The sequence below is a fragment of the Pteronotus mesoamericanus genome, unplaced genomic scaffold (genome assembly GCF_021234165.1).
Source record: "Pteronotus mesoamericanus isolate MK-2021 breed Mesoamerican mustached bat unplaced genomic scaffold, CSHL_Meso_final contig_101, whole genome shotgun sequence".
NCBI classification, from domain to species: domain Eukaryota; kingdom Metazoa; phylum Chordata; class Mammalia; order Chiroptera; family Mormoopidae; genus Pteronotus; species Pteronotus mesoamericanus.
The window spans coordinates 3,686,785-3,700,942 of record NW_026555001.1 but is presented as its reverse complement, the minus strand read 5'-3'; the positions used below and the strand labels follow the sequence as shown (position 1 = coordinate 3,700,942).

The 14,158-nt window shown below is 39.8% G+C and overlaps 1 protein-coding gene across 1 annotated transcript in view; it reads right to left on the bottom strand.

The window, feature by feature from the left end:
* Window positions 1-14,158, bottom strand: part of THADA (THADA armadillo repeat containing) — a 300,884-nt gene that overhangs the window by 53,656 nt on the left and 233,070 nt on the right. Inside the window, exon 31 of the mRNA XM_054567244.1 lies at window positions 8,420-8,514. Coding sequence (XP_054423219.1) covers window positions 8,420-8,514 — 95 coding nt within the window. The remainder of the gene's footprint in view (window positions 1-8,419; window positions 8,515-14,158) is intronic.

Below are 14,158 nucleotides of genomic sequence, written 5' to 3'. Positions count from 1 at the left end.
TGCTATCAGTTTCACCTCCTAAGAGCTGCATTTCTTCCAATGTTGGATTTTTCCTTTATTGTAATATGACTTTTCAATGAGTTTTCACAAATTTTTTTTTTCATGTGACCTTTACCCCAATCCTCTGATGGTTTTATCCCCATTTTACAGTTGAGAAACCAAGAGGTTGAAAAACAAAGTGATGGAAGTGATTTTTGCTTCAGCTCATGAAGGTTTAACTCTTTCAGGAATTGCCCTTCTGCCAGAAAAAACTAGAAAGCTGGACAAAATGTATGAAATTATTTTTAAACATTAGACATGGACAGTGCAAGACACTGATCCCTGACAGAAGGAAACAAACAAGGCAAACCTTTCAATGGCCCCAGACTACTGCGCACAGCAGAGAAACCTGGTAGCACATGGGCAGCAGGTAGAGATCTCAGAAGAGTATGGCTTTGTTAGTGGAGCTAAATTTGCACTCACTAAAGGCTCCTTTGGATCCATCATAACAAAACTTAAAAACAAGTCTTAGAAGAATTCTGATCTGAATAGCTGATCTGAATATGTGAAGACAATATTATGATGACAGTACTCCTCAAATTAGCCCACAGATTTAACACAATACCTGTCAAAATCCAAGCTGGTATTTCTTCCTCCCTCCCTCCCTTCCTCCCTCCCTCCCTCCCTCCTTCCCTACCTCTCTTCTTTCTTTCTTTTGCAGAAATTGATAAGTTGACCCTAAAATCTGTATGAATGTGCAAAAGACCCAGCCATAACAATCTTGAAAAAGAATACAGTTGCAGGATTCACACATCCTGATTTCAAAAGATATACAAAACAATAATTATTAAGACAGCTTGGTACTGGCATAAGGAAAGATATACGGATCAATGAAATAGAATGGAGAGTTTAGAATTAAATCCATGTATTTACGGTCAATTGATTTTTTAACTGGGGTGCTGAGCCAATTCACCTGGGAAAGGATACGACTTTTGAACAAACAGGGCTGGGACAAATGGGCAGCCGCATGGAAAAGGATGGGGGAGGCTGGATCTGTACGTCACACCAAGGCAAACATTAACTGAAAATGAATCAAAACCTAAATATTAAGAAATAAAACTATAAAACTCTTAGGAAGAAAACATGAGCACAAATCTTTGTGACCTTGAGTTAGGCAATGGTTTCTAAGATATAATATCAAAAGCATAAGGAGCAAAGGAAAAAATAGTTAAATTGGTCTTCATCCAAATTAAAAAACATTTTTACATTAAAGAACATTATTAAGAAAGCAAAAAGACAACCTACAGAATGGGAGAAAATATTGGCAAATTGTATATCTGATAAAAGACTAATATCCAGAACATATAAGGATCTCTTACAACTTAAGAATAAAAAGACAAGTAACCCAATTTAAAAATGGGCAAAAGATCTAAGTAGACATTTCTCTAAAGAAGATATACGTTTCCCTACATCTTCTTAAGCCATAAAAGCTATTGGGGATATGCAAATAAAAGCACAGCAAAACATCACTTCACACCCACGCAGATGATATAATATAAAAGATGGACAATATAATAAGTGCTGCTGAGGATGTGGAGAAATTGGAAACCTCGTATGTTGCTGGTGGGAATGTAAAATGGTGCAGTCCCTTTGGAAACAGTTTGGCAACTTGTCGAAAAGTTAAACTTAGAGATGGCACGTAGCCCAGCAATTCTACTCCTAGGTAAATAAATACCCAAGGTAATTGAAAACATATATCCCCACAAAAACATGTGTACGAATCTTCATAGCAACGTTATTTGTAACAGCCAAAAAGTGGAAACAATCCAAAAATCCATCAACTGATGAATGGATAAACAAAATGTGGTATATCTATACAATGGAATACTTTTCAGCCCTAAAAAAAGGATAGACTGTTGATTCATTCTACAACAAGGGTGAACCGTGAAAACATTCTAAGAGAAAGAATCCAGATACACAAGGCCACAGATTGTATAATGCCATTTATATGAAATGTCTAGAATAAGCTTTCAAAAGTAACTTGCTTAACTAATTTAAATGACATGGGCAACGAGTGTCAGATTACCTGTGATGAATGGGGCAGACAGGAACACGGAGCAAACCTGAAATCACAGATGTTCTGAGACCTCAGTTGCTCATTTGAATAATATTTTACTGCTGGGGAGACGAGGTGGTGGGTAAGGGGGTTTTGTGACATTGTTTTGTTACAGATCCAGGCACTCAGTCCAACACACACTGTTATGAGGGGCTTAATTTTGGTCATAGAAATGGGAAATAGACGAGGAGCGAGAAAAGTTTGACTAGTTCACTAACCAGCTGTGTGACCTTGGGCAAGTCACTTAATTGCTACAGTTTCCACTCTACCTTTGGATTAAATGGTCTCTCAACTCCAAAATTCTAAGGATTGGGGGTCTATATGCTCAGCACCGGGCTTGGAATTAACAAAGGATGAACACTACATGAACCTAGCAATCTAATAACACACCCTGTGTGATTCTGACTTCTGAAAGACAGGTAGGACTCATCCACTTATTTTAGGAGCTCACTGCTCCCTGGGAAAGACACTTTGGGCAAAAGCAACAGTTTAGATGATAGTCCCAGTGTTTTGGAGAAAAGCAAATAATTTATTGACAACAAAGCCTGTTGTGTTTTTTTTTCCTTGAAATTTCATAGCTGCAGGCCCAGAAATACAAAGTCCTCAGAAGACTCTAAAAATATGTTCTCAATTCCCTTTTATCTCCCACCCAGAGCTGCGAGAATAGCACCAACTGTAACATATTAAACACATCTGCATTCAACACCGATAAAAGTGCATGACCGAGGGAACAGATAAGAATTGTTTTCAATTTGTTCAGATGGGGTTCGTTAAATTTAACCTAATTAGACCAAATAATCAAAGCAGGTGTTTGTAAGTTGCCAATGTTTTCATTCTCTGTAATTGTTTGGCTGTATTTCCCAGGAACTTAGGTAAAGGAAGTTAATATGTCATAAAAATCATTGACCTTATATTTATTCATGTCACACATATTATTCATGTTCCAGGCAGTACAAATACAAGGCATTGTTGAATACTTCTCACAGATTTTACCACTTAACCATCATCAACATCTAAGCTGGCCTTTGGGAGGGCTTACGTTACCTAACTTCCATTATATAAATACGAGCAGTAATAAATGAGAGTCTGTCTTCTAATCTTACACTGATCTACAAAGCACACTGACTTGGCATTTAGACTATTTAGGAATTCTGACTTCACGTTCATAAGCTGGTCACTTTGAAGGTATTTAGAAGAAAAATAATAACAATAATAAAGGTTACATTCCAGTTAAAACAAAATGTTTATTGCACTTGGCAGAATGATGAGATCTGAACTATAAATCCCAACTAACAAAGAAACCACAAAACACAGTCACCAGCAGCCCAGTGTTGGGAAGTGTTTCATGCAGGGGCTGTAGGTCCACTTTCAAAAGGAGAAAGGGCAGGTGGCTGCCCAGGAGTGGTCAAGCTTTCTCTTTCTAGTCACTGCTCCAATCTTGGGTACACCTCATACTACTCCATACCCCCCTGGGATGGGAGACGGAAGCACAGGCAAGAAAGTTACCATAAGAGCATGTGTTCTGGACGCTCTGGTAAAGGGGATTCCCTCTCTGAGGCCCGGGGGGTTTTGCAAGAGGGGCGGAAGCTGGGAGGCTGAATCAGCAGAGGGTTGCAGGGCTCCCCTCCCCGAGACAGTGAGTGGTTCCCCAGACTGTGGTCCTGAAGCTGCTGTGGGGCCACCATGTAGGTGGCTGGTGAGCTTGGGCTCCGCTGTCTTACTGCACATGTGACATGAGGCAGTTCTCTGTGCCCTGGTTTCCTCAAGCCTAAAATGAAGGGCCACTAGTAACTCTTTCATGAATGTATGCAAAATGCTTGGCACAGTGCTTGGAAGACAGTTAAGTGCTCAATAAATGTTGGTCATTATTATTATTATCATCTCTACAAGGAAGACGATCCTGAAAACGTTTCCTGAAAATGAGAGTACGACAGGCATCCAACGTACATTTCAGGGAAACAGCCTTGTGAGATCACCTATATGATGTGCAGTAGAATGGACAAATCCCCTCCACCTAAAACATTTCTATGAAATTATGTTGTTTCTTTATTATTTTGGGATTAACTAATCTTCTTCAAGATTTGTATTTCATTACTATATATATAAAAATGTTAATTATATACAGAATATATTTTATATATTTATAAAAAAAGAGCCAGGTTGCATAAAATTAGTAAAATAGAGACTAGGAAAGGAAAACCCCTCATAAACCCACCAAGAGAACTTAAAGTCAGAAAGTGCAAATAGGCAAGAGGTCTGCTTAAATATTTGGTAAAAGAAAATGTTCAATACAATAGATGAGGGGGGAAAAAAAACAAATTTAAGGGGTGTAGGCATAAAAGAGAAATAGAAAGTCCATCTGTCAGAATAAGAGGGTAAATATTTAGTCAAGACTCAGATAGAATTTCAGTAAACAGATTATTTCAATGGAAAATTTCCAACCTGAGAGCAAATACTTTAAGATGGGTTTCAACTGAGAATGAAAGCTCCCTGTTCCATGGCCCTGCCCTAGCCTGGAACAGCCGCTGAGTCCTTGTGGCTGTTAGGTTTTTTCTTCCTCGTTCCCCCATCTCCAGCCGAGACTATAATTTTCTTTCCAGCAGGAAACTGATACATACTAATGATGGCAGCTGAATTCAGAGGAGGAAAAGGAATACAGGGGACAGAGAGTCCTTGTGGGTTTAAATCGCTTTACAACTCAAAACAAAACCTCCAGATTTGGAATTTTTAAAACCTAGTTAATGGCTGAGAAAACCTCAAATGATTGGGAAGTACTAAGATAAAAGTTCGAATTACACAAAACACATTATTACCTTAAGCTTTTCTAATCATCTTCCCTGCCTTTCCCCTTCACTGTTTTTCTCATTGTTTACACCCCCAGCCCTTCCATGTAGTTCTAAGATAGTTTAGAGGTAGGAATAGCCTTCTGAGGTCACTTACAAAATAGTATTTGTGAGGAGATGGGCAGATCTTCCTCCATCCAAAAAAATTTCCCTGGAATTGATACTTTATTTCGTTGGGAATAATTAATCTTCATATTTAGATATGTTTATTGTTGAAACACACGTACATACATATGAATAAAATAATTACATTATGTAAAATTAGATTAGTAAGATGGAAAGTAAGAGGAAGAACCCCCTACCCCCCGCCCCTGCCTTAATCACACCATTATAAAATTGTGTTGCCTTTAACTTTAGTCTGGTCCTCCAAGCCTCACCCCCACCTCCCAAACCCTTCATACTGATTATCACAATGCCTGCATATATCTCCTTGACATTCCGTGAATGAATTTTCAGTTACATTCTTTTCAGTGGCAATAGGAATTTGGCTTCATAAGGGTCTTCATAAGCACTTATTCTGGCGAGGCAAAGCACATTCTTCACACAGGGCTTTACATGTACTAGCTGACAACCACTCTAAGATATAGATCCTATTATTATCCCCTTTTACAATTGAGAGCAAGTGTCCCAAAGAGGTTAAATTACTCCCTGAGGGTCACAAAGCTAATAAATGGCAGACCTGGGAGAGAAACACAGAGATGTGGCTTCAGAGACGACATGGTATACTCTCTACTCTTGAGTTTTGTGAGCCAATAATGGTGGTAGGTATATACTTGTTTACACATATATACTCATGATATAAACATCTGATTTGAATTCACAAGATGAAGTTAAATCTGATTGATACATGAATTTAAATAGGACTTGTTTCTTGATTACAACGGTTACTATTCTAAAAACTGAGGAAAACTCCGCATTTCAATCAGTTAATAAAAAACCCCTTTAATGAGAGCCTGCTAAGCTCTTAGCTGGGGGAGAAAGAATCTAAGGCATGATCCATTCTTTCAAGGTACTCACAAGGTAAAACTCTAATGCCATGACATTATTTTGGAATCATACTGAAATCTAAACATCCAAGTAAGTGATCACCTTGGTGGGTGATACTCTTAGCTATTGTTCAGTGGCCTCTGGGCACAATTCATGAAACACGCAAGTATAGTTTTTATTATTTTAAGCTCACAAGTGTATTTTAATCCTAAACAGTGCTATCCCTCTTAATCACCATTGTATTTGACATTTGGTTAGTTCTAAAAATTTAATTCGTCCTCAAAGGAGGACAATTTGTTACCGCAGTTAGTGTGGGTGCATTATGCAAATGCATACATTCATAGAGACAGACACAACTACATACACATACACAAATATCCTGTGGTTTATGAAGGCAGTTCCCAAAGAACTAGACAAAATCAGTACTTGTCCAACAGGAATATAATATGAGCCATATATGTAATTTTGATTTTCTAGTGGCCACATTTTTAAAAGCAAAAAGAAACAAGTGAAATTAATTTTAATAATATATTTTATTTAATATATGAAAAATATCATTCTGACACATGATCAATATAAAAAATCAGTGAGAAATTTTACGTAATTTTTTTTTTTCACTTGAAGGTGTGTATTTTATTCTTACAGAACATCTCAGTTTGGATCAGCCACATCTCAAGCACTTGAGCCATGTGTGGCTATGGCAGTGCTGGATAAAATACTTAAGAGTTCTGACTCTTACACTGGGATGAGAGTAAAAGATGTAAGATGTCCCTTTCACATCTTACTCTGCAGTCATGACTTCAGAAGAATACATTGATGCAAGTAAAATACTTCTGAGCAATAAATGAAAGCTTATGATCACATTTAATTGGGGTATAAACTCTAAATAACCCAAGTTTGGAGGAAAGAATGATTCAAATGGCCAAAGTTGTCTTTATGGAGGAGCGAAAGGACAGGCAGTCAGAGGAGAGAGGGTATTTCCCAACATTCTAGGGTGCCATTATCCCTTCCAGACAAGGGATAACGGTACTAATATGTCAAGAAAAGCTTAGTTCTTTGACCGTTGATTAGTCAACCACACAACTCTGATAGGATCCCACTGACTGGACTTGCGGATAGTAAGCAACTCTTTCATGGCCAAGGCCCCTTAGACACGGAGCAGAGAAGAATTATAAAGCTATATGGAGTTTGGATTGAAACACAAAAATGATGGAAGCCCAAAACCACTTACCTCTGGTAACATCTGATTTACACTCTCTGGACCCCAGTTAGCTCAAGTGTAAAATAAAGCGGACACAACCTTGAGGTCTCTCATAGCCAGGGTGACCTGTAATTTATTGTGCAAACCTGGACACTTTCAAGAGTAAAAGGGGGCACTATTAATAATTACACTGGGACAAGAGGAATAAACTAGGACTGTTTTACAGCTACAAAACTCTATGATCCTATTCTACCAAACGGATACAACAGCTACCCTTATGAAGGGGCGTGGAGCTGATGAAAGTCCAGGCATGTTCTTATTGCCTCCGCATGGCCACAGGGGCTTTGTGGGCTAATATGCATTGATCCGGGCGAGGCGGTTTCGCACCTCCCCCTCAAAGCATTTTAAATTGGTTTGAATTTGGGAACAGGGTTCCATCTGGACAGGGCTGGACTCTGACAGCCTGAATATATTTACTGAAGACAACAAATCATTGACAGACTAAATTTAACAGAGGAAAGGCCTGGCCTGCTTGTACTCAGAATCTGACTTTGTAATTGTAGCCTCCTCTAGACAGGCCTAATCAATTAGAAGAGGCTGATTTTAACCAGTTGCAGGCTCATTACCCTGCATTCCAGTTTGTGTTGACGAAAATCAGTTTCAGTCTGTGGCCTGGAACTCATGTACAGCACTTCCTGTGGCCTCTTATATAAACACATCAAAAAATTTTTTTATTTGGAGTTGCCCTTCTCCCTTTTAAGAAAACCACTTTGTGAATCATGATTAAAATAGAACAATTGTATGTGGATCTGGGGCCCATACCAGGAAACATACATGACCAAGGAACATGTATAAAGCCAGAACTTAAGGGAGCAAGGGGTGGATCTGAGACAGTCTCAATACCCAGGCTCCGGCATTAAATGAGCCCCGCTCAGTTATCTCCGCAGAGGGAAACATAAAGAACTCTCAGTTATTGAAAATGACGACCTTTCAAAGAAAATGCTGAAATAAGAGACAGCCAAGGTCTTAGAAACACAGAGGTTATCTGAGTCCACACTCTTCCCTGAAAGACCAAATAGAAAATAAATAGCAAATTTCCAACTAAACAAGGACATGTTTCCCTGAGAAGCTTCTATGAGGAAACCATATGACACTATGTTTAATTTTGATGTGTGGTTTAGTCTTAACAAAAGTAGAAGGTAGGGGAGAGTGTGTGGTAGAGTCACTCAAAACCCCACCTACATTTCAAAGACCTGTAACCAGTCCAAAATATGATATAACTATGAATCATACCTGGCTGGTTGCCTTTTGTGGGTTTGTCAAGGCAGTGAGTCAACAGGAAGAGAATATCAATATACACAGCTCTGGTCACCAAACATGGATTTTGCCTAGAAAGGTAAAAAATAGAAAATAAATTGGTATTTTTCTCTCCTTGAGGCCTCGGTCACAAAAAAGAGAAAATGGATATTTTCTACCAGGCATGTCATGAAGCTTATTAGGGAGATAGAGCAAATACCGAAAAAGAGTAGATAATCACCTACCGTGAGAAAGCGTCAGTCAGTTAAGCAGGAAAAAGAAACCCTAAAGCACATGGCGGAGGGCAGGCCAGGCTTGTACAAAACAGATAAAAATCGATGCTCTGGCTCCAAATAAAATAAACTGAAAACAAACAAAACCAATATCCTATCCAGGTTATTTGAAAACAAGGAAATAGAGTACGGGTGTGGGGGAGGACCATATTCTATTATTTTCTTCTTAAGTGAACACATTTAGGGGAAAAACCGTTGGTTATGAGAATCACCGATTTAGCATTTTGGAGAAGGAAAACCACACTCACATGACAAACTATCTATGGACTTAAAGTAACCAGCTGAAAAACACAAAAGCATTGACAAATACTGGAGCAGACATTCCCAATAAATGGATTATTTTCTTCTCTCAATAAATGGAGCAGTTCATTGTACTCTTTGACCCACAGGCTGGAAAAAGCCAGTGGGCTTGGATGTAGGGGTCCAGATTAAAAAGGAAGAACAAAGACCTTTTTTTTGATAACAGCACTTAGGTCCCTGGCTCTGAGACTCAGTTCATCCTGACCACACATGAAAAGGGCCCAAACCTCCGCTGAGCACTAGGAATTCAGCACAAGTGGTAAAGACAGTAGGGACAGATCTGGGTTTAAGTTTTGGCTTTGCCATTTACCTCTGTGACCCGAATCGGATTCCTGACCTGTACAACGGGAGCCCTCTTCAGCTTGGTACAGCAAACTAGAGTGCTTTTAAGTGTTCATTCCCTGCCCAACTCTGCTTCCAACATGAGACTGAGGGAGGGCACAAGTGTTCTGGCCAGTGGATTTCCATTTCCTGACCCCTAAACCCATCCTTCTCACTCCCTGGAAATTAAGTTTACCATTTCCCTGAAGTTTATTCCCACTCTCTCCTGAACTGCCCATATCCTAGGCTGCTATATGTGCCAGCACAGAAAGCAAATCAGATACTTTTGAATTAAAACAAAACTGTCTTGCTGTGTTCAAGGTCTCTCTGTGACTGACCTGCCTTATTTCTCTCCCACTGACTTACTTCCTCCACAGTATCTGCTTGCTCCTGGGCTCCTACCTTGCTACGACTTCTAGTTTACACGTACATCTCATGCTTGGCCTAATTTCATAACTGCACCTGGTTATTTTTTTAAAATTAGTTTTAAAAAATAGGTAACACATGCTCATGGTATAAAAATAATTCAAAGAGTAAAAAAGGGCATAGTGTGAAAATGAAGTGCCTTTCCACACCCCCACCTTCTCCTCCCCTAATCTGTTCCCTGGGGCAACCATTATTACTACCGAGTATATCCTTCCAGGCACATTCTGTTCATTTACAGGCACCTATCTAGAGCTACTCACTTGTTTATTTTTACATAAATAGTGACTTATTATATATAGTAAGTCCTAACTTAACATAGTCAATAGGTTCTGTGACTTTAAGTGAAAGGCAAAACCAGTTTTATGACAGGCTCATAGATATAAACAAGAGTTAAGTGCCTCAACATCTCATCAACATCATAACAAGATGACATGGAAGGAAGCAGCGGTATTTGAGGACCTGCTGTACTAACTCCTGAGCGTTTGGTTTTTTCCCACTATTATACATATTTTGGATGTCATCTTATTAAAAACATAGAGATTTGCTTCATTTTAAAAAATGGTTGTAAACGGTTCCATTTCATGGGTGTGCCAATCCTCTACTGAAATAACTCAGACTAAGATCCTTTGCTGAAAGCAATGCTGTAATAAACATACCTGCCCATCAGTTTTATGCATATAAATGAGTATTCAGAGGGCAAATTCCCAGAAGCTGAATCGCTAAATCAAAATATTAGCACATTTAAAATTTTGATTGATTTCAACAAGATGTTTTCCAAAGAGACTGTACCAATTTACACTTTCACCAACACTGTGTAAAAATTCTGGTTTCCCCACGACCTGGCCAACACAGTGCCTTGTGGTTTTTCTGTTTTTGTTTTTAAATATTTTATTTATTTATTTTTAGAGAGAGGGGAATGCAGGGAGAAAGAGAGGGAGAGAAACATCAAGTTGTGGTGGTCTCTTGAGTGACCTCCACTGGGGACCGTGCCTTGTTAAACTCCAACTTTTGCCAATATGAGAAGAGAAAAATGGTATCTCATTATTTTAAATTACTATCATGTTTATTATAAGTGAGGGTGAATATCACTTTATATGCTTTTCAAAAAACATACCTGGATTTCCTTTTCTGTGACCTGTGTTCAAATTCTATGTATATTACATTGTTGGTCTTTTCCTTATTGGTTTGTAGGAACTCTTTGTATATTAAAGAAATCTGCTTTGCCACGTGTTACAAATATGTTTTTGTAGTTTGTCTTTTAACTTTATTTATAATTTTGCAGTTTAAAAAGGTTTAGTTTTATGCAAATACATCAGTTTTTTATTTGTGTCTCCTGGGTTTTATGTCACACTTACATAACCATTCTCCAAAATTTTATTTATATATATATTTTAATTTTTTCCTACATTTTCTTCTAGTACCTTGCAGTTCTATTTTTTTGTTGTTGCTAAATACTTTCATCTACTTGAATTTTTTACCCTCAATCCCGCCCCTACCTTTTGTCTCAACCTGGCTTCACCCAGGTCTCTCAATCGTAACTTCCTATCCTTACTCTTCTACCCACCGTTAAAAGCCCACAGTCTATGAAGACTTCTTTAATGACATCGTTTGCAATTCCAGCATTTCCACTGTTTAACAGGTGGGACCTTCCCTGCCAAAGAAAGGGCTAGTCAAGAAAGAAAGAGAGAACACCCAGAGCAGGGGTAATGAATCACCAGATACCCAGCATAGGGCAGAGTAAGCAGCCTGCAGAAAGCAAGTGAAGTGCCTCCTGAGCACCCAGTTTTAAGGTAGGTGCTGGGAGGAGTTGCACAGGAGATGATTTCTGACTTCAGAGAATGCTGCATAGTTATGTAGAGACAAAAATAAAGTCAAACTTTGGGAGAGGATACAAGGAGTTAAGCACAAGAACAAATCAGGGTGGGCTGGAGAAATGAAAAGGGTTTATGAAGATATAATTCCAGCTGGGCCCTGAGGGATGCAAAGAACTTAGACAAAGTTGACAAGGAAGGTCATTTTGAGAGGGGCAATAGATGTGGAAAGGAATTAGTCTGGCTTGTCTAGGGACCTGGGGAGACCAGGTTGGGAAAATGAAAGAATATATTGAGGAGGGAACAGGAGCAAGGAAAGGGAGGCCTTTGGAGGATGGGATACTTTGTGCTAATTGGATGCTTCTTAAGAGTCAAAATGTACCGCCTGCTCCTATGTGGTCTCACAGAGTCACAGCTTCTCACCCTGGATGTTTTTCTGTCTGTGGAACCATAAAGGGAAGTGTCGGGGGAACTGGTTTGACTTTCAAGTCTGATGAGGATCTTAGTTTCCATGAAATTTTTAGCTAATTTTTTTTTAAAATTTCTAAATGAATAAAGGAAAGTTTGGCATTCTGTAAACCCCCCTGCCAGGCTGAAGTGTTCTGCGTCTACTCTTGACCTGGCCTAGGCTGGTGCCCTGGGACACTTCAGGGACCATTCTGACTGCGCCCATAACGGCAAGGCTCTGGGCCAAGTCTGAGGTAGTCAACGAGATCATGGGAGGCTCCCTCAACTGCTGCTGCTTTTGATTCCATAAAACAGTGAGGACTGCGCCACAGTGGAGTCCGTCCGTGGCTTCTCCTTGGAGACTGACTCAGAAAGAAACTCTGGCGCACAGCCCGCCATTCATGGCTCCACCCTTGAGCACCACCACAGCCGCAGCCGCAGCCACATGACATCCCTGTCTGGAGTCGGAGCGGGGCTTCACTCTGAACTGGCTTCTAAGTCAGGAAAATGATTCCCCCCCCTTGTTTTCTCACTAGTACTCGGTGTTTGTTCTGACTTGGAAACGGTACACTGTGAGTTCAGGGTGAGCCAGAGGTTTGTTCTCAGTCTGTCAAACCACTTTGATGATGGGAATAAAATCCTGGGAAGAGCAAGCCAGCTGGACAGGAAACCAAGCCACAGGGTTTTGGTGGGCTTGGGGCTTTTTTCTACCCCCAAATGGAAAAACCCTGGCATGGGTCATGGTATAGTGAAGATTTAGTGTTTTAAAACCCCCCAAAGTGGTCTGGGTCTAACAGATGGGCTGAAAAACAGCCTACCAGTGGCTTTAGAGGAGCAGCAGGAATCAGGTACTACGAGGACTAAATGTACATATATAAAATGAAACAAAGGGCTTGTTAAGAGTCTTGCTTTCTTCCACTTAAAAAAAAAAAATCATTTGTCTCTTGACAAATATCTGCCCAAGAACCTGATTAATATGTTTTTGCCTTGGGAAATCTCTGAACTTCATTAAACCTCCTGCCCTCTCTCCTGGAAGTTGGGGGGAGGCAGAACACAGGGCAGAGAGAGCAGGGCTTCCCAGACACGTCCACAATGGCCCCAGTGTCTAGAGGACAGCAGGAGCTCTTGGGAAGCCTGTGATAAATTATTCACTTCTCCTGTCCCTTCCGGAATCCCAGTGGCTGCAGAGCTTTTTCACTGAGGACCATTCATTCAGAAAACATTTACTAAGGGACGACTAAGAGTCAGGAATAGTGCCAGTGTTTGGTGCTATGAAGACGAAATGATTCAGGGACATAGTCACTGCCCTCAAGGAACTTCGAGTCCTGAATGGTGTTTTTCAAACTGTAGGTTATGACCCATTTTTGTTGGTTATGAAAGTCAACTAGTGGGTAGTGACCAGCATAAGAGGAAGAAAGGGTGAAGGGAGGGAGGAGGGAAGGAAGGTGAGAGAGGAAGGACGAGGAAGGAGAGAGCAAGCTAGGGAAGGGAGGAAGGAGAGAAATACAGCCAGAGTGTGTCGAAGTCATAAAGGTAGCATTGTCTCCTTCACTTGTAAAGTCCTTGCCCAGTATGGATTTTTAACACATTTAAATGCAAAATATAAATGCAATAATTTAAAGTAAGAATAGTGACTGATTTGTTCTAATTCCTATCTTTTTCTTTTACAGTTAATAAGCCACCACCCTACATTATACTACATGGTATTAGTAGGGTTATGTTTGGTACCCAAAACAATGATGGATATGTTGAGAGAGAACATTCCTGAAGTTAAGTATGCTAAATCCTGAATAAATTTCCTGTTTCATTTTTAGACTGTTCTATTTTATATAGACATTATTTAAACTTCAAACTGTGCAAGATTTCATGAATGTGTGCATACATATACACATACACACACAGCACACAGATACATATCAGGTCACATGTCAAATGTATTTTTTGTTGTGAGTGGCCATCAAAAACACTTGAAAGTCATTAGTTTAGTGGGAGAAACATGCAACTGATCGTATCAGAGTATGACGGGTGCCCTGGAGGAGAGGTTGACAGAGTGAAAGTCAAAGATGGTGGAAGAGGGAACTGTTTGGTGTCCCTAGGTGTGTCAGGAAGTGGCTTGAAGAGAGCTGGAGAATGAGGGA